General features: G+C 40.7%; 2 protein-coding genes across 5 annotated transcripts; both read right to left on the bottom strand.

The window, feature by feature from the left end:
- Positions 1–1,492: 1,492 nt before the first annotated feature.
- On the bottom strand, positions 1,493–11,836 carry LOC115339796 (toll-like receptor 1). 4 transcript variants are annotated; one of them, XM_041122749.1, is made up of 4 exons: positions 11,092–11,836; positions 7,149–11,001; positions 6,422–6,714; positions 1,493–5,034 (listed from the first exon to the last, which is right to left on the bottom strand). In XM_041122749.1, exon 4 carries the CDS (start codon positions 4,942–4,944, stop codon positions 2,488–2,490), a length of 2,457 nt encoding a protein of 818 aa, XP_040978683.1. In that variant the 5' UTR covers positions 4,945–5,034; positions 6,422–6,714; positions 7,149–11,001; positions 11,092–11,836; the 3' UTR covers positions 1,493–2,487. The 4 variants fall into 4 exon arrangements, with proteins under 4 accessions (XP_040978683.1, XP_029866147.1, XP_029866136.1 ...); XM_030010287.2 differs by having other exon boundaries at positions 6,565–6,714; positions 7,149–11,836; XM_030010276.2 differs by having other exon boundaries at positions 7,149–11,836.
- Positions 11,837–13,405: 1,569 nt separating this feature from the next.
- LOC115339809 (toll-like receptor 1) lies at positions 13,406–21,088 on the bottom strand. The gene is made up of 3 exons (XM_030010308.2): positions 20,471–21,088; positions 17,243–17,407; positions 13,406–15,486 (listed from the first exon to the last, which is right to left on the bottom strand). Exon 3 carries the CDS (start codon positions 15,409–15,411, stop codon positions 13,471–13,473), a length of 1,941 nt encoding a protein of 646 aa, XP_029866168.1. The 5' UTR covers positions 15,412–15,486; positions 17,243–17,407; positions 20,471–21,088; the 3' UTR covers positions 13,406–13,470.
- Between the last annotated feature and the right edge of the window lie 205 nt (positions 21,089–21,293).

The following is a 21,293-nucleotide window of genomic DNA, read 5'->3' on the forward strand; positions in this document are numbered from 1 at the left end:
GTAGGAAGGCCAGAGTATAAGGGGGTGTTAAAGGTTTAATATCCTAAAACAATATACGTGACAGAGTTGAGAAACTATTCCTTTCACACCTACCTACAACTTAGGTTTCAGAACAGTCTTAAAGGTGAGGGACTCTTCCACAGCCCAGACCCTGTACATTATTTAGGACATAAAACCCAGTTTGCTGATGCATTACATTTACAGAGACCGGAAAGCCTGATTTGAGAAGTTTTACTTCCTCTTTTCTCATCTAGTAAACAGGACAAAATATGTGCCCCTTAAAACGTTACCACTAAGTGTGAACGCTAATCATGTCCTTAGACTGTAATGCTTGAGAGGGGGAGAAGTCTTTCAGGAAAGAGGGGCACAGGTTTTCTGGTAGCATTCTCCACTGTAAAGCGCAGAGGAGCCCTGGAGAGGTAAAGGCTACAAAAACTCCTAACCGGCTTAATGTGCACGGGCCTCTGCAACTGAACAGTTCCTTAAGTACCCGAGAGCTGTATAGCACACAAGCCTTAAATTATAGACGGGTGTAACTCTGGCTGTAGCCGAAATAAAGAAGCCACTAAAGCTTAGACAGGCAACTGCCTAAGAGCAGACAGCGATGTTATGGAGGAAGTAAAGAACCTGCACCCAGAGGGATGCTGTACAGCTGGGAAAAACCTCTTAAGAGGGAAACGTTGCAGCTCCAGTGGTGCATTCAGGCTGCAGCCCCAGGTTTAACGTCACTACTTCTGCGGAAAGCCCCTCACAGCCTACTATAACTGGCTGGCTGGTGCACAAGGTTTGCGATGCACTTTCGGCAGTGCCCCAAGGTGCCTAATGCCCCTGGCCACGGTGTTGGGTTGCCACGAAGCATGAGTGACTCTCAGGGTAGGGTAAAGCCTTCCTGACTTGAACTCCTGCAGAGCACTAAGCTCCTCTTTGTCTTTGAACATCTCCCCTCATCATAAATAACCTGCTTTTCAAGCATGCCGCATCCACCAGCTCCCACTGAAGTACTGAGGGTTTAGCAGCACCTTTTAAGGTACACAAAGAAAACTTGGTCCTGACTTTGGGAGGGGGAGGATCTCAGTTATGTGTTATCACAGAAATCAGTAGCCAACTTCCCTTTGCCTGAAATTAAGACTTAATAGAGGTTTTTAGCCCTTCTTTCCAAAGCTCTACATTGAGACCCAGGTCCCTAGCATCCCACTGCGACACCCAGTTAACCTGAGCTGGTAGGTGGGTGCACAGTGGTGTCCCAGCACCTCTGGACACCGGGAAGCTCTCCCATAGCTTCCCATCCACTGCTTCATCTAGCTACCACCACACACACCTGGCAGGTGCTCGGTCAGCCGCCTCGGCGAGGGTTAAGGATCGCATCCTCTTACTGGCTGGCTCACCTCACATGCTGCTCACAGCTGTGATCAGAGGGTTTTGCATTTCCATTAAGCTGTAAGTATAATTACACAACTCCTCATCACCAGTGAAATGACACCAGGAGATTTAATAACACATAAAAAATGAGAGGTTTATTATATTGTCAAACTAAATCCAAGCACAGCAAATTATTAGATCTCATCAATAAATACCATTAGTTTAAACAGTTTTATTTTAGCAGAGAAGTTATTTCCCAATGCAAATTACTCCTTTTTCACTTGCATGATGACCCTCAGCACCTGCTGATTAAAAGGGCAAGGTAACAGAGTTCAGTGAACGTCTGGAGATAAAAGGGGATTCACCTCCAAACATCAAGCCTCTACACTTTAGAAAACAGGAAAAACAAGCAACCCAACATAGCTTGATATGATCATAGCAGAAAGCAGCAATATTATAACAGTATCAATATTTCATAAGTTCGGATATTATTTTGAAGACAAGGAATAGCAAATTCTATGAAATCATGACTTGGTAGGTAAATCTAGGCAAGTAGGAATGTTTAGTACAGCAAAGGAAGAAGAATATTAAACAGGCATTAATGGCTCCAACTTTCAGCTCTTACCCTGGAAAATCTGTCTGTGACAAAGGGAAAGACTTCCAGGAAGGGAAAACAGGCTGAAGGTACCCTTGACATCTACTATACCAATGTACAGGAAGGGATTTAAATAACAGTTTTCTTCTTCTTTGTATTATTTAATTAAACCCAAGGAAGCAGATACCTACCACCTTAACCCCACAACATCCATGTCACAACAAAGATAAAATGCATGCCTTGACAGTCCTGATGACATTGAACCAACCACTATTTTTGTTACTTTAAAATACGGCTTTCAATGGGCAAAGTCCAAAACAAAGGCAACCCAAGTTCACAGAAATAAGTGCAGTCACTGTGAACATTTCCCTCTCCTTCTCTTTATTGATGATGGGCAACTACAGAAGACTTCTGACTACTTTCACGACTAGAATGAGCAATACCAATTTCTGTATATATCACAATTACATTTTGCTACAAACTAGGAATACTATAATAAAATGATTATAACAATGTACTGCAAGACAGTCAAGTCAGTTATTCACATACTGACTTACACTACTAGGAGAAGTAACATCACTCTGCTCCTCATTTGCTTCAAAGGATATTGGCAGGTTAATGCTAATAGCTGCCCTCAGGTTAGCCCAGAAAAGGGGACGCTTGCTCCTCTCCTTCGGCCACTCCAGGTAGGTTCGCTTTGCCATGAGAGCCTTCAGCTTGTGATACCTGGCAGGGATAATGTACGGAGGGATCGGCTCCAGTAAAATGAGGATTAAGCTGTTGGAATTCTCGCTGAATAATTTGTGATGGGCAAAGTACAGCTCATAGTGACACCACTCGCTCTGCACAAAGTTGGGAGACAACACAAAGATCGACTTGTAGCTCTTCTCAATGCAGTTAATGATGTTCTCCACAATGCTCTTGCCGGGGACAAAGTTCCTCTCGTGCTGGCACAGTTGTACACAGCCCTCCCCCTTCTCCAGGTTCGGGATCAGCTCGTTCTTCACCCACAACGAATCGCGCTCGCTGTAGGAAATGAACGCGTGAAACTGCAGAATGGTCTCCTGCTCTTCGGGGCGGCTGTGCCAAGCCCTCCGCTTTGTCTGCGTCCACTGCCACGTCATCCGCACGTACCACGGCACATCCAAGTAGATGCACAGAAAGGCCACGACAGCCACCAGCACCAGCGTCAGCAGCAGAGCTGTCACCAGCAAGAGCACCGTGTTGCAAGCCAGTTCAGTCAGGTGGAAGTCCTTCAGCTGCGTTCCTTGCAAGTCTTCCGGGTACTCGCACACATACGCCGCTGGCCAGCCAAACAGCTTCCCCCCAGACTGCCTCTCCAGGCGGATAAAGTCTTGCAGTTCACAGGAACACTTGAACGGGTTGTGCCCGGCTTGTAGCTCCCTGACCCGTGGGCAGCTCTGGAAGAAGTCGGCAGATGGGGTGAGGATCGAATTCATCTCTACGTTCAGGAACTCCAGCGACGTAAAGCCACTGCACCCCGGCAGGTCAGCCAGGCTGTTCGATGCCAGGTTCAGCTCTTTCAAGGATTTCAGCTCAGCCATTCCCTTGGGGACACTGGTGATGTGATTGTTTTGGAGGTTGAGTTTTTTGATGTTGACTGGCAAGCACTCAAACACGGCATCCATCAACTGATTTGAGGACAGGTCCAACTCTGTCAGAGACTCAGCCCATTGGCATTGCACATCACCTCCATCGTGACTCAGCAAGTTGCTGCTGATGTCCAGGTATTTCAGTGACTTCATACGGCTAGTCATGAAGCTTACCTTGGAAAGGCTCTCAAATTTATTCCTCTGCAAAATAAGTAATTTCAGATCTGTCAGAGTGCCACAATTCTGGAACAATTCATCTGTCAGGGCATTGTGAGAAAAATTTAAATACTGAAATGAGCTTGTTCTATTGGGGCAAAGCATGTGTGGCATATATGCATCATATATGGTCAAACTGGCAATATTCATCTCTGAAAACTGTCTGTATAGAATCTCCTGGTTGAAATAATAAACCTTATTACGGACATGCTCCAAAGTTAGCACCTTCATGGAGCCACCCAAAGAGATTAATTGTTCCAGAGAGCTTAATAAGGGTAGAAATTCATATTCAGTCAGCTCCCCCAGTGGTCCCCGAAAAGTCAAATTTCTCACAGTCAAATGCTCCACGGGTGAGTACCAAATAAGCAGGAAAATTTGCAAAATGATAGTCCATTGTAAGTCCACAGTGTCAAGCATGAGAGCTGTTGTCTTGATTTTCTTCAGAAGTGTTAAAGAAGGGGAGGGGAAATCTTTGTAGCTCAAGGTGTATCTTAAGTTAACTATTCTTAAGTTTTCTGAAGTGCTCATTCCATCGTACAGGAGGGAAAAACTGAAGTTTTGGTTTGCTGCAAAAACAATGTGGAGGCTCCTTGTATTCAAGGCTGTCAGACTCTGAGGCTCATACAAAGAAAAGTCTTCTAAGGTCAGGAAGACAGTGCACAGCTGCAGATGTATGATATACCTGAAGTCTGACCTTCGTATCATTGTGGCACTTAATCCTAGGTACTCCAAACGAAACATGTTCCCAAATTCCTTACAGACGGGCAGGGCAGTAAACTTATTGAAAGAAAGATCTAAATGTCTAAGATATGCAAGATTTTGACAGTAAACTTTCAAAATATTATTATGAGATAAATCTAAGTATTCCAAATCTTCATTAAAAATGAAGACACTAAAGTCAAGCTCTGTAATTAGATTATGAGAAAGATTTAATACTTGAAGGTCAGAAAGATAAATAAATTCTGAGATACTAAGTCCAGAGATCCTATTATGTGATAAATCTAATACATGAGTATGGACTGGAATGTTTTTTGGAACATTAGTTAGCAAACTGCTTGAATAATTTGCAATAAATTCATTTTCCACAGTTGGCTGGATATTATTCCATAGCATGAATATAAAGACACACGCAAAGACATAGATATTTGTAAGGGGTCTCATTGTGCTTTCCAGGTTTATCTTGGTTTTTTACAGAAACACAGAAGCAAATCTTCATTTTCTGTTCAATATGTCTCAGTGATGAGTCCAGCCCTATGGGAAGAAAACACGTGGAATTTGCTGAAATTGTTGAACTGTTGAATTTTCTTTTTATTGCTAAAATAAAATGCAAATTTTATGTAATAAAAATTTTATTTTTACATACTTTTGTTCTAAGTTCTTATCAATCCTCCTCACCCCCGCTCTTTAATTCCAATTATTTATTCTCAGTTTAGTAGAAATTAATTCCTTTATAATGGGAGGAATACAATCAGTGGTATGTTAAAAAACCACAGGGTTGTTAAGAAATACAAATTTCTCAACAACCTTGAAAAATACAAAACCGGTACAAACAGACATCAATGCATTTAGGAGTAAAGGAGAACAGAACAAGCCTCCCATCTGCTCTTCCCGTACACTCCACGTCCACACACATTTGGGGACAGAACTCCAAAAGCCTCGTGGACCCTCACAGAAATGGGTGCAAAACCAATCTCTTCACTCAGAAGAGCCAAAGGATATTCCTCTTCACACTCCAAAGACCCGGGACATGGCCATGCACCCCCTCAGGGTCAGCCGATCAAAGAAGCTGATCAGCTTTGTCTTTGCTATAGCACAAAGACATAGGGGTCCATTTTTCCAGTAAGCCAAGAATCTTGAGGAGGAATTATACTGTCTCATGAATATTGTAACACCTATCTGGCCAAAAGCATACTCACAGGAAAATCACAGCATAACCAGACACTACATATGAAGCAGTGGTACCCAAAATCTGAAAGAAAACACTTGATGCTTCCAAAGGCTGCAGGATTTGCTAGGTGTCCTAGGAAATTTCCTACATTTTCCAAATTACCCCAGCATTGCAGCTTGACATAGAACCTCTGTAGAAATGGTGAGGGACAATGAGTCTAGTTCTACGGATCAGAAAAACCCAGGGAGGGAAAGATTTTGTGGATATGGAAAACGGTTCAGCAGCATTAATATCTGGTCATGTCTATCAATAGCCTACATAGATTTGGAGAGGTATCAGTCCTATCATGAAAAACCATGACCTGGGCATTACTCTCCTGTTGTCACACATTTAACGCAACACACAGACAACCTGAAGTATGAGCAACTCATAAACTATTTCAGGAGACTAACATCCCCGATTTTTTTTTCCTGTTCTGATTTTGTCTGTAAAACACCCAAAGTTTTAAAATTCTGCCCCTGTGTAATCTTTTGTTAAATAAAAACCAAAAGCCTATTTTTTCAGTTCTAGGTTATAATGTGTGTTAGTCTCTAATAATTTGATTGACCGATATAAATACTCATCCCTTCTCCTCCAAGTCTCCTATGAAGCTTAATCAAGTTTTCTTTTAATTAAGTAAAGCAAAAATACATGTAATTAACATCACCAAAAGCAATAAAAGAATAAATCAGTAAAGTATAAATTTTCTACCTCAGTAGAATCCAATTGAGTGGTCAAATTCTGCCTTCAGAAAGTTGTGCTGGGGTATCCGAGCACAGAATAGAAATGAAGCTGGGATGGTTGGTCAAAGTACAGTATCACTCACAAGAAGAACCAAGACAAGCAAATCTTACCCAGCTTCCTTCAAGGAGCAGCTGACCCTGTTCTTCAGAGTCCAGGCTGGTAAAGAACCTCTTGAATCAAATAAACTTTGATCTGGAACTATCATCTGGAGGAACTTCTCCCTGGGCAAAAGGGATGCCAGGAACAAAGCAAGAAATGTTCTGAAGGGAGAAAAAAACCAGAAAGATATTCTCTGTCCGTGCTCCATTGCCAGATGAGTTTTAATTTACTGTGTATGCTATGCTATACACTGCGACAAGGGATGATCTGCACTGTATAGCACTGAAGAGTGCCACAGTCAAAGAATAAAGCAGGTATGTCTAGCAAAGCAATATTAAGGATCAACAGTTACCCCTCTAACACTATCTTATGATGGTATTAGAGTTGGATGAGAATGAAAATCGCCATACTGAACATTTTTTTCCTTTTCTTGTTTGTTGAAATTCAACATACAGGTGAGCATTTTCACTGAAATTTCAAAGTGCAAGAATATCTTCCAACAGTGAAGAAACACCAGCACCTGAGATTTGATGGAGTCCAAACCAGATATAACAAAAAGAAAAAAAATGTAAATAATGGAGCAAATATAACCCACCTTTTGTGCATGGAATCCACCTCTGAGTGAAGAACCAGCAAAAGTCCTCTGCATACTTGGTTAACATCCTCAAAACAGAATTTCAAACATATGTAATCTTCAAGCTGGGGAATCTCACATGAGATGCTAATTCCTTAATAATTACTACCTCAAGAAGTAGAAAGAACAAGGTTTTCTTATACAGGTTATATAATTCTACGAATTAACAAAATTTCCCTACAATGCAGGTATTGAGAGCACAATAAAAGGAAACTTCTAACAGTCCAAACGCAAAATACATTTACTTCTGTAATATTAACATAACAGTACAGTTTAGGAGGAAATAAGCCTATCTGTGGTACAGAATATTCACCAAGGCAAGACTGTTTAAATAATTCCGCATTTCTAATTTCACGTCTGCTTCTGATAGTTACACACATTCTAGAAATTTGTCAACTGCATCTCCTCTTTTGCATACACAGAAAAGAGGAAGCAGAACCCCCACCACCAACTTCTCTTTGTATCAAAAACTCTTGCAGAGCTCTACTCCGCTGAATTATTTTCCTCAGCAAGCAGACTAATTAATGTAGCACACTGACAGATGGCAAAAGCTTAGATCTCAAAAGCTGGTAACAGGGGCAAACTGGCACAGTTCAAAACCTTTACAGGTCAATCTTTACACTAGAGATGCCTTGGATGGTTATCAGGGATACCCCACATTGTAGCTTCCTTCAAAAAATTATAAAAAATGAACCATAGAGAGTATTCTCTATATGAAAGCTGTAAAGAAGCCACGAAGAATACAGCAATGTAGGGCAATCTGGCAATAGAGGAATCCAATAAAGCAGCCATTCAATTAGCATTTTGAACAAGGGCAGGAGCCTAGTGAGCAAATCAACAGAGCAGAGAGCGAGTGCATTGCAAAGGCAGATGTAAATAACCAAAACCAACACCTCAGTCCCATAAGCCTCCAAACTAACACAACATGCTTCAGTAAGATTAATTAGCAAGGAAGAAAGAAGCAGAGATGAATAAATGAATGAAGATTTATTTAATCTTAATGAATTTTAAGATTAAATTCATGAAGTATGTAATGAATTCTTCAGGTATGAGCAAACTAGGGGGAGAGGGGGGCACCTGGGCCTATTCTGGACTCAGTCTAGAGCTTACTCCACCCCATAAAACAGCGCCTTGGAGGAGAGTTGAAGGCAAGAGGGGATTCAGCTAAAGAAGCTGCAAAGTATGAAAATTTATTCTAGACACCAGTGCCAGTTATATTTCAAGCTTGCATTAGATTCCTTTGAAACTTTTCTTTTGCAATTACCTTTTCAATTTTGCAAAGAATAATTTAACCCTTTGCTTTGCTGAAAGAAAATGTCTACTTTTCATTTTTAGATTGATGAGTAAAATAGTCTGAACTGAAACTGAACTGAAACCATTCTGCTTTCCTCAGTGCAGTGAATCTGAGCAATACATTACAGAAAACTTGGAGACATTCGTGACCCAAGACAAGACCAGGGATCATGAATGTTTCTCAGTAAGCAGCAAGACTCTGCCTGTCAGCTGATACTGTCTTGTCTTCGAGTTAAAGAGGAAGTTCCCATTGCTGGGCATTAATCCATGAAAATGAATAGACTAAGGCACTATTGTTGACAGAACAATAATATCCCGATTATGCAAATCAGTGGCAGTTTTACTTCCAATATAATCCATGAAAAAACTTTGATGCATGGACAAAATCAAATATACCATCAGCTTTCATCAGGACTCCAGTGCACACACAGCTGTAAAAAGCAAAAGTATCTAAGCCTTTAGTTGTAGTATGTTTAATTTCCTTACTGCCCTTCTTTATCAGACTTTAAAATACATTCAAATAAACAGTTTGCCATAAAGAAAAATTTACAACTAGTTAAAATAAAACTGATACTCCAGATTACCTCTGTTAAACAATTAGGAACATTGCATAATGTTGTTTTTACTAACCAGTTCAGCAAAGCTTTGTTTGGGGCTGGTTTCAGCTTACTGATTAAGTCATTTCGCACGATAGGCAAGAACTAAAAACCAGTGTATTTCTGTTCATGCATCCTGAAATGTACCCTCTAAATACCATCCTTTCCATAGTCAGCATATGTACACTCATGCACATACCTTGTTCCATTGCTGAGGTTTATATTGCTGGGTTTTTTTGCAGCTGATTCTATCAATGAGCACCTGCCTTCACAAACAGCCTTTCCTCAAGGTACATTTCACACTTCTGCCTATATGTTGTGATTACTTACCCAGAGGGGAACCGTAGGTACACTTGGCTGGGTATCAGAAGCCAGTCAGGACCAGCACCGTGCCCAAAGGTGTGAAGAATCTCTCCAACTGGAACTGCCAGTGTTTGGTCATATCGAGGACCTTACCTTCAACTGCAACTCTCATTGTCACAACTTAACCCTGTGTGTCAGGTAGGTGAAACAAGGGCTAAACGCCACCACAAGTCAAAGTGAGCAGAGACTGTACCGCATTTATGCCCAAGCCTATTTCGCTTGGGCATAAACAGACACAAGGATCAAAGCTGTGGAAATCAAACTGGTAACACAGAGTCACCTTGCAGAATACAGAACTTTCTCATTTATTGGTTTATCAACACTGCTTCCTCTTGACCAAACAGTGACTACAAATGAGCATTACAGTCAATCTCAGTAAATGTTTCTGAAAGAAAAACAGCCAAACTGAAGCCCTGAGTAAAACCACAGGTTTCACGGAGGTTTTTGAACCTTCCCCTCAGCAGAATGCCTCACCTCCCACGGAGTCCCATTCTTTTCCCTTGACCGCCTTTCTCTGCTCTAACCCTCTGCAGTTGAACTTCAGTGATGATCCTTTGTAACATTTCTAAAGCTGAAAAAGAGCCGAGCTCTCAGCAGGGCAACCCACATTGTGTCAGGACTCCCAGTCTGTCACAGTTCAGTTTCCTTCATACTACACACTACTTAAATATACATAAAAACATTCACACTTCCACTTCATTCTGCACATTTTCTAGGTTTTGGAGGGTGTTTAACCCCCATGTTATCAGTTTTGTAAGTTGATATTACTATGTATGTAAAAATAGCATTCCTGCTAGTCACCAAGATGACTAGTTAGATGCCAGGAATCTGCTCTGATACGGTATCTGACATCAGAATACATTTACACACTCATTTTCCTGGTAACTGGAGTGCATTAGCAGTTACCAATTTCAGTGCAGAACCAGCTGCAGACTCACATCACCAGGGTGCACAGAAAAGGGTAGCTGCTTTCCAAAATGTGCAGAAAAAGTGGCTGACAGGCTGTGAGACTACACATGGCCCCACGTATGGGAAATTTCTTCTTGGACTAAAACTGGTTTTATAGAAAGTGTTCAGAGTATGGCAGAGGCTAAAATAATTGTTTGAAATATTCTGATACGTATCACTTGAGAAACTCATTCTCTCCTGTGGAATCAGAGAAACTAGATGTAGTAATTCATTGCATGTGTAGCTGTTTTGTCAATTATCTGCCACATACCATGGACAAAAACCTAATAGCATGTGTGTTTCAGGTTCCAAAGTTCCAAAGTTTTAATTGCTCCCCATGCTCATTACAAGCCCCTTCCAACATTATTCACGCAAGGATTTTGGACATATACCACAAACCTGCAGTTACATATTTCTGCTTATGATCGCATCAGCTCCATTGCCAGAGGTCACGTAGTTCCCAAGTTCTTTCCAAAGTGGCAAGAAAACCCTTGCTAAAACCTTCCACTCCTGAAAGAAAGAAATAATGTCTGGCAACAGCTATGTGCTCCCACGTGAATAACAGGAAGGATTCTTGGTGCACTCTCTGACTTTCAGAGGGTTTTTCTGTCCTCCTGCCAACAGAAGCAGCCATATGAGTTCTTAAAGCTTCACACACAACAGGGGATGTTAACTCTATTACTGAAGTTTCAAGGGCTACTGACCTAAAACTCTGAGGCTTTCAAAGAAAATTTTCACATGAGCCACCATGTAACAATCCAGCTCCCCCTGGTTGTGTGAAAGGGATAGGCAAACCAAGCTAAGTCTGTTCATCTTCAGTTTTCTAAAGATTAAATGACTCATACACTGAAGCATTAGTTGGAGGGGAAGGAGGAAGCATAGAAAATATTTGTTTCCGCTGTCCTGAATTAAATGCCTGCAATTTTATAATAGGTGTGTTATATTAATTTCAAGGCTGAGTGGGATGACAGGGCTAAAGGTGTTAAATTTGACCTTTCCCCTACAAATCATAAACAGTTGCTGACAGTTCAAGACTTCAAGAGACCTCAGCCTGCTTAGACCTCGGGCAAAAAAAAATCAAAATTAAAATCTTTTGTTAATAATAATGGAAGACAAGAATGAGATAAAATGCAAACATTCTATACTAAATGAGGATTTCATCTTAACATCCCTTCTTCTGTCGTATTCCTGTTGAAACACATTTTTGAAAGGAAAACTTACTACTTTCTGGTCATCTAAGTCTGGTATTCCAGATGGCAAACACCTCCCCCTCTGGAGACAAAGACAAAATTTGCTGTCATCATCTTTAGCAGTTGTGAATGTTTGTCAGAGCTCAGCCATGTTTTCTTGAAGCCAGACCAGCACCACTACAGTGTCCTGGTTTCAGCTGGGAGAGAGTTAATTTTCTTTCTAGTAGCTGGTATTGTGTTGTGTCTTGGATTCAGTATGAGAAGAATGTTGATAACACCCTGATATTTTCAGTTGTTGTTGCTCAGTAGTGTTTAGACCAAGTCAAGGATTTTTCAGCTTCCCATACCCAGCCAGCAAGAAGGCTGGAGGGGCACAAGAAGTTGGGAGGGGACACAGCCGGGACAGTTGACCCAAACTGGCCAAAGGGATATTCCACACCATGTGATGTCATGCCCAGTATATAAACTGGGGGGAGTGGGGCTAGGGGGTATTGCTGCTCAGGGACTAACTGGGCATCGGTCAGCAAGTCGTGAGCAATTGCATCGTGCATCACTTGTTTTGTATCTTTTTATCTTTAATAATCTTTTTATTATTATTATTATTATTGTCATTTTATTATTGTTATTATTATCATTATTAATTTCTTCCTTTCTGTTCTATTAAACTGTTCTTATCTCAACCCACAAGTTTTACTTTTTTCCCCATTCTCTCCCCCATCCCACTGAGTGGGGGGAAGTGAGTGAGCAGCTGCATGGTGCTTAGTTGCTGGCTGGGGTTAATCCCCGACAACAGGTAGAGGGGCCTGCTGTATTTCTACAAAGGAGAGCAAATATTGTAAATGTAGCTTGTCTTTCTGACTCTGTGAATAGAGGGTCTTATCTGCTGTCCCAAGACCTGGCAAATTTTTTCAGCCTCTGACTGGTTATTGCGTTTCTGATCAGAACTCGTCGCTGTGCTGCAGAAGATACTGTTTTGGCTGAAAAGGACAGATTCTTTTAATAATAAGCATAAAGTAAGATATATGGGTGAGAAGAAAAAAAGTAGAAAGCTAAAAAAAAAGCATGATGTAAAGTCAAGAGCTTCTCAAGATATAGTCAATGATGATGAAGGCAGTTCTGTTACTGCAGATGATACCCTCTCAGCCCCTTTACTCAGGGTATCTCTCAGGATCAAAAGGGTACCAGGACTCTATCAGAGGATGGGAATTAAGAGCCCTGATTGTCAATTCACTGCTTCTCCCTTGCAGCAGTGCCAACGTATGAGCCCCAAAAGGTGAAGTGGCTCATCTTTCCTTTTTATTTTTCTTTTCAAGAAAAAAACCTTCACTCAGTCCTCCTTTGTGGCATGGCCATTTTTGTCCACCTGTGCTGGACGTTCAGAGTCCTGTATCTGGGTCCCATCCTTTCAAGCTTCACTGAATCTGAGAAAACACTACCCAGGAAGCACCTCAGGCTCTGGCCTTCTAGACATCTTCTCAGGATGCGTAATTTTTTTTCTTGCAAACTAATTTTAGCAAAAGAGGTCCTGTGACGAAACTGTCTAAGCTTTGTGATTAATGCAGCTCTGCAAACTCTTCAGCAACTCAAGCACTCTTCCACGACTGTACCAACTGCTCCAGGTTTTATTCTGCTAAGAAAAATTCACTACAGTATTTCAAACTGTATTTCAAAATGCACATCCAAACTCATTTGTGATTTGCTATCTCTGTATCAACTGCAAGAGAATTCCAGTGAGGTAAGTTGAATTTTGCCTACCCTTAGGAGGCAGCACAGAAAACTATGTAGAAACAAGGTTTTGTAACAAAAAGTTAAATACATTGACAACCAATGGAAATCATAAAGCATTTATTGCTTCACCAAGAAAAAATGGAAGAGACTCCATTAGAAAGATTCTTAATCTGTTTCCCCACACCGCTTTCTATCAGCCATTAGCAGGTTAATGCTAATAGCTGCCCTCAGGTTAGCCCAGAAAAGGGGACGCTTGCTCCTCTCCTTCGGCCACTCCAGGTAGGTTCGCTTTGCCATGAGAGCCTTCAGCTTGTGATACCTGGCAGGGATAATGTACGGAGGGATCGGCTCCAGTAAAATGAGGATTAAGCTGTTGGAATTCTCGCTGAATAATTTGTGATGGGCAAAGTACAGCTCATAGTGACACCACTCGCTCTGCACAAAGTTGGGAGACAACACAAAGATCGACTTGTAGCTCTTCTCAATGCAGTTAATGATGTTCTCCACAATGCTCTTGCCGGGGACAAAGTTCCTCTCGTGCTGGCACAGTTGTACACAGCCCTCCCCCTTCTCCAGGTTCGGGATCAGCTCGTTCTTCACCCACAACGAATCGCGCTCGCTGTAGGAAATGAACGCGTGAAACTGCAGAATGGTCTCCTGCTCTTCGGGGCGGCTGTGCCAAGCCCTCCGCTTTGTCTGCGTCCACTGCCACGTCATCCGCACGTACCACGGCACATCCAAGTAGATGCACAGAAAGGCCACGACAGCCACCAGCACCAGCGTCAGCAGCAGAGCTGTCACCAGCAAGAGCACCGTGTTGCAAGCCAGTTCAGTCAGGTGGAAGTCCTTCAGCTGCGTTCCTTGCAAGTCTTCCGGGTACTCGCACACATACGCCGCTGGCCAGCCAAACAGCTTCCCCCCAGACTGCCTCTCCAGGCGGATAAAGTCTTGCAGTTCACAGGAACACTTGAACGGGTTGTGCCCGGCTTGTAGCTCCCTGACCCGTGGGCAGCTCTGGAAGAAGTCGGCAGATGGGGTGAGGATCGAATTCATCTCTACGTTCAGGAACTCCAGCGACGTAAAGCCACTGCACCCCGGCAGGTCAGCCAGGCTGTTCGATGCCAGGTTCAGCTCTTTCAAGGATTTCAGCTCAGCCATTCCCTTGGGGACACTGGTGATGTGATTGTTTTGGAGGTTGAGTTTTTTGATGTTGACTGGCAAGCACTCAAACACGGCATCCATCAACTGATTTGAGGACAGGTCCAACTCTGTCAGAGACTCAGCCCATTGGCATTGCACATCACCTCCATCATGACTCAGCAAGTTGCTGCTGATGTCCAGGTATTTCAGTGACTTCATATGGCTAGTCATGAAGCTTACCTTGGAAAGGCTCTCAAATTTATTCCTCTGCAAGATTAATGTCTCCAGTTGAATTAATTTGTCACATTTTTGAAAAAGCAGGTCTGTTAAATCGTTGTTTAAAAAATTTAAGTATCTAAAGGGACTGTCAGACGAAGGACACAGCATATGTATCATCTCTGATTCAGTTATTGTCAAGGCTGCAATATTCATGTCTGCAAATATTTTGTATAGGTCATTCTGTGAGAAGTACAGATCTGTGATTAAAACTTTCTTCATTGTGACCGCTTTCATAGACGTACCTGAATAGTCAAAGTCATAGCTTCTGATGTACGACAATTGTCTTACATCGTTAAGATTGAAATATTCAATGGATGAGTGCCATACAGTCTGAAAAGTGTCAATAAGACCATTCCAGTCAACTGACACATTTGTCAGTGTCAGATTTTGTAACGTGGAGCCTTGTCTGAAATTAGATAATAATGCTATTAATTTTTTTACATTGTCATTTGTGATTTCTGACAACGATAGGCTTTCTGTAGTATTTTGTATCAAAACCCAGTCAAAATTAGGTTTGGACTGATGACTATTTGTATAGAGGAGTGGCAGGCTCTTGATTTTTTTGTCAGAACCATCTTCGTTAGAAACAGATGTGAAGAGTTCATTTTCCACAGACAGGCTGACACAGTTCCAAAAAGTTAATGCAAACAGACACTTGTAAAGAAAAAAGTTTCTGAGAGATCTCATATTTTCTGTCACACTGGTTTCTGTTTCCCTGGAGATGCTCAATACTTCTCTTATCTGTCCACCTTTGTTCTAATCCTGTAGCAAAATAAAGAAACAAAAACAAAATGCAGATCATGTCATTAAGTGGCTATGCAGGAGTCATCGCAGAGATTGATCTTTTTAAGGTTCCAATTTCTCATCTCTCTCTCTGACTCAAAAAGCAACGAAGGCACCTATTATCATTCAGGAGAGGCACTCTTTATTAAGAGAACACCACTGAAATTTCTATTCGGTAAATATGCTGTACTTAATATATAATGGGTCTGTTTCTTACAAAACAAGTTTTATTTCATAGTTGACTAAAATTTGCTGCTTACTTACAGAATTACTGCTGTGATTCAATGTATTATGAAGGCTTCCCACAACTGTATAATACACTTTGATCAGAAAGTACAATATCTGAGGTCAGTATGGTCATCGTCTCCTCAGATTCTCTCTTGAAGGATATGAACTAGACTCAGACACATTTTTTTAAATGGACTTGTGACTATAAAACCTAGACTGAAACACAGGATGGAGGTTCAAGAGAGTGAATCAAAATCTGAATGTCTTTAGGTAGCTGAGATCGGTCATTAGGGCTTATTTTAACTGGGGAGACCGGGAAGGGGGATAGGATGTTCTATATTTATGCTATGGGAAAGTCCACAGAAGAGGTCGCTTCTTGTCTGGGCTTGAGCATCTCCTGAACTTAGACTCTGAAAGTGGGGTGTCCCCATGTCTGATTTGTTAGGTGTACAGAGAGGACGCCAAACACACACTGAAAATTTTTTCATGCTATACAAAAAAGAACCAGTTGTAGAACCTCTGTACACAAAATCTAGCCCTGATCTAAGGAGACCGACCTCAAATGTCTCTGTGAAAGACAGGCTTATTTAAACACAATTTACAGAAGAATCATAACCATGGCTTTTCTTTGATTTTCCCTAATGGAGGACACTTTTTCTTTCTGAATGTAGGAGTTTAGGGTAGCCAGCCTCCCTTTGTTTAAGTCAGCCATTGTGAAAACTGCCTTAAATCTCCTTTTAGATATTGCATAAATCCATTAGACCGCCTATCTGAAAAAGGAACTGGGAAGAACTTCGCTAACATTTTTATATGTGTAAATCTTGATTTAAAGTTGTTTTCCAGATTTCTGAATTCTTCTTGTTTCCTCAGAACATTCTTCCCCTCTTCCTCCCGTTACTTTTAAGTCATAATTGTTGTCTGAAGCCTTCCATAGTGCTTATTCATGACTGCAGTGGCTTTCAACTTTCCCTTGATATTGAAATGGCTGAACTGTGAGTTTATATTTCTAGTGCCTCTACAATGATTCCTGGTGACTCTACAATGAGACAGTAATAGCTGTCACTTGTTGGACTAAAGCTACAACCTTGAGGAATACATCCTCTGTACCATTAACCATTCCACACGCTTTCTTAGAATTATATTACTGTGTCTAAAACATACATTCTCTTGATCTAACACAACCTATATTATGAAATCTCAACAGTACAACAAAAAACAGTCCACTGAGTTCTCCTTTTGTAAAGAATGCATGAAACTAGGCTTGGAAATCATCCAGAAATAATGGGGCAATATGGCAAAACTTTTCCAGCCTTTTTCAAGATTTTCATTTGGAAAAATTATATGCAGTTTTACCATCACAGCCCTCAAAAGGCATTTGGGCATGTGCAGAGAACAAAAGATAATCAGCATCCTCTATCCTGCTCTTCCGATTGTTTGGGCAATACTACTAATGTGTATATAATCAAACAAAATATGTAGCTTCAAGAGAAATCTGAAAAAAATCTACCTTCAAGTTGTTAGTTCTTCTTAGGACAAAATTTCATCAATATCCAGGGACTAGGTGAAAGAAGGATACAATTCTTCCACATGTGCTTAATTTTCTTTCTCCTTCCTATATCCTGGCATTCAGTCAAATTATTTACGAGTACCTTCAAACTTTCTTTAGAATATCCTATGAAGCAACAAAATTAACAACTGTTATAACACATAACCCATGATTTGGGGGCTAACACTGGGGAAGTTATCCTTTACAGTCATATCCCTTTTAATTCGAAAGTATCCTCAAGTCTTCAAACTTGACAAAAAGATCATTATCAAGATAAAAGCAGAGAAGGAATCCAGTAGGGTAAGCAAACCAAGATCATAGCAAGAAATTGTCCTGTTGTTTAAAGAGCGAGATAAGAGATAAAAATTGAGGTTTTAAGAGTTTTTCCAATATAAACTCAGTATAAACTGACTAAACTTTCATATAAGAAATGTACAGAATGCATTGAGCTCTGATGGTTCAGTATTAAGGCACACGCTTTGCAAGTTATCGGCATAATACAAAACTCAAATGTTAACAATACGTCTTTCACATGGATGAAACATATCATCAAGTTAGACCCACTCCTGAACTGTAGAAAAACTATTTCCATTAAATCACTGTGACCCCCTTAACTACGGGTGTCGTGCTAATACAAAGAGACTGCTATTTAGCCAGTTTCTTTGGATAAATCTACTGAACATAAGCCACTTTAGTCTCACTTCTTACCCATACGCTTGAAAGGACATCATACGCTTGCTAATAACGTTGTATAGAAAACATGGTGCATTTTCACATAAGATGCAGAATATAAAAGTTTTAGCTAACTAGCAACCACATAAAATCTATAAAATTAAAAGTTTCTCACCAGAAATCCATGCTCTCTGAAAAAGCAGAAAATGTACTCAGGAAAAGACAAAAAGAAAACTTTATCCTACTGTGTAACAATACTTAAGAATGCCCAAACTTTTTATATAAATGTTTGTGCCATCTACTGACAGCTTATGAAATGGCATTTGCTTTCCTCCAGATGTATTTTCCACATACAACATTACTGTAATTTCCCCATTATTTATTATTGAACTACGTGTTTTCATGCTTTACAATACATTAAGCAGGGAAAAAAAAAATCTTTTTAACAACTTTCTGTCTTCATCAAATTAATATGAAAATAAGTACTTCTTTTGAGCAAGTTTTACACTGAAATTCAAACATCTTCCTCTCTGAACTTAATAATGGTCTAAGTCTATATGTTTTGGGTTTTTTTTTTCCATTTTGCTCTACCAATTTAGTTGTCAAATTCTTATCATGGCTGGTTTATAAAAGTGCTGTTTGTCTTATTTTAATTTCCATTTAATGGGAATGGAAAAATAATCTCTCCCTCCTGCTCCAGCAGTGTTGTGATTGGGTTAAATACTGGACATGGAAACAGTGGGTGGGGTCTTTTTGGTTTTTGGGGTTTTTTGTTTGTTTGTTTGTTTGTTTGTTTAATTAAAACAGAGCAGCAACTTCCATACTGAATGCCCAAACACTTGGGTTGTTGTTGTCCTGGCAAAAACATAAACCAAACTCTCTTTATTTCTGTGTAATGTTGGTCAGAAATTCAATCTTAGCTGAGATCTAAATACAGAACTGTCACACTACAAACTACCTTTCTGGGTTAGCATATGGAACACATTCATGATTTAACATTTCAATTATTCTGGAAGCAGACGAAATAATCTTAAAAATTACTTTTTCACTTTAAAGCTTATCCTGTACATCATATTTCATTTCTCAGCTTCAAGTGAAAAGAGGTCATCCAAAAACCAAAGGGAAAGATAGGACAGGTAGTAAGCGACAGAATATGGACAATTCATGTTCTCTGCTGTTATGTTGATGAGCCTTATGGTGGTACTCTATGATTCTTTCTCCATTTCTGTCAATACAGACAATAGTATTCACAGCTAGTTTCCAAATGACACCTTATAATGTTTTTACATAAAAACCTCACCATTGTCTGCTCTTAGCTGGAAAGGTTTTGCTATCCATCCATAGGATGAGATAAAAACCTAAGGCAAGACATTGCTTTTACCAAACATTCGTTCCTGTTTGGGAATATAACGGTTTAACTGCTTGAATATAATCTACCTATTACTCTAATGATTACAGAACCAGACATACATTTGGTTAACACGTAATAACTGCCGTAAATTAGAGACTCTTATTTGACAGTGTCTCTTCAATTAAGTGACAGTATGAGATGGCCACTGGCATAGTTTGAGTTCTCCAGTTCTACCTACATACTATAAAGATAGATAAAGCATATGTTAAACAGCAAAATAAGCATATTACCATTAATTGCATGCCATTAGCCCTCATATTTACCACTCAGATTTACCAGTGCAGTCACTGGAAGAAGATGAATATATTCCTCAAATGTTATGCATATTTCTACGTTTTGTTAAAAGTCGCCAAATGCAGTTGTTTCCTTCCACCTTTGCTTTATATTTATCTATTTATTAAAAGGCAAGTATCTTTTCTGAAACCCATTAGGAAGATGATGACACTCAGAGTAATAACAAACTTCAGTGAAATCTGAGGTGAGTAGAAGTGTTCAATCTCTATTGCTCATTTATTCCAAAACCATTTGCAATATCACCATAGTGAGAAAATACAAGTGAAATTAATTACTGAAAAATGAAAGAGAAAGAAAATTAGAAAAGGCAAGTGCTAAATTCAAGAAAGTAATTTAGGAACTTAGGAAATGAATACATCCTTCTATCCCAATAGACAGACATATACATTTACGCACTTACAATGTTAATTTCATCCTGAAGCAGTAACTTTACATTACAATAGTGATTAACACGCAGTTCTAAAACATGCATGGCCTTGTACAGAATCTGCAAAACTGACAGTGTAAGATCCACTTTACAGTCAAAATTACCATCCATCATGGGGCAAAACAATCTCCAGCTATTGAGCTGCATCTATCGTGATTCCTCCTAAGACACTGCCCTTACTCTTCCACAAGCTCCGCTGAAAAGCAGAGAGAAATCCTTAGGGCCATTCTAGATTTCATTTTCAATAAATACATCTAAACATACATAAATTAATCTAAAAGATGCTAGAACTACCAGCATGCCCTGATACTTAAATTCTCATTGAAATGCCTTCAAAATAAAATTATTATTTACTGATACAAACATTTGCTCTGCTACCACCTACCTTTATGGGAAACTTCAGAGACTTTTGCCTGATAAGCGTGTAAGTCACATAGCATGATCCGTATTTGTGAAGCATGCTTCTGAGAACTGGGGCTTTATTTTGTGACCTCCTATAGCAGCTCTCCTCAGTGATTCACAACATGTCTTATTTTGCTTCCTGTGGCAACAGTCAGTTATTTCTTTCTTCAGCAAAGGAAGACTAGTGACAGAGAGGATGCTATGATGAATCGTGGAAGTGCCTTTTATCACTGTAGAAGGGCATGCTTCGCCTTAAAATGAAGGGGCAAGAAGAGGAAAGGGTGTGAGGAATTAAGACAGAGACAAGAACCACAGGTTGTTGAGCAAGAGCCTGCAATCCTCTTGTTCAACCAAGTATTTCTCGCAGGGCTGCGGGCGCCCAGCGCTGACACTTACTGGAAACGTGTGTACACACCTCCCAGCTTCTTTTAGCGGCGTTTCCTGTAAACAGACACAACAAAGGCGCAAAGAGGCATCTGAAAAGCTAAATCTCAGTTGTTTAATTCCGCAACCCCACACTTCAGTAGGTGGCTAGCTGCAGCTCGCTTTGAGGAAGCATTAAACTTTCTACACTAAAAAAACCAAAAACTGACGCCAGCTCAGTGACTCGTTCATGCTTAGAACGCCTCAGCACGAACGTTCTCCCATCAGGGCTGTCGTGTTTACCCCTCCTGCCTCCTCCGCGAGGACGCGGGGGGCGGCCGCCCCCCCCGAGGGAGGCCCTGCTCCACCCGCGCCCGTCTCGCTCGGCCGGCGCTCCCGGCGGCGTCCCCAGCGCGGGGCCCGTCGCCGCCGCCGGCAGACCA

This window comes from Aquila chrysaetos, chromosome 1 (assembly GCF_900496995.4).
Source record: "Aquila chrysaetos chrysaetos chromosome 1, bAquChr1.4, whole genome shotgun sequence".
Classification (NCBI taxonomy): Eukaryota; Metazoa; Chordata; class Aves; order Accipitriformes; family Accipitridae; genus Aquila; species Aquila chrysaetos.

What these genes read in the sequence shown, in the direction of transcription:
- LOC115339809 (XM_030010308.2), bottom strand. Translation starts at nt 15,411, where the DNA reads ATGAGATCTCTCAGAAACTTTTTTCTTTACAAGTGTCTGTTTGCATTA.
- LOC115339796 (XM_041122749.1), bottom strand. Translation starts at nt 4,944, where the DNA reads ATGAGACCCCTTACAAATATCTATGTCTTTGCGTGTGTCTTTATATTC.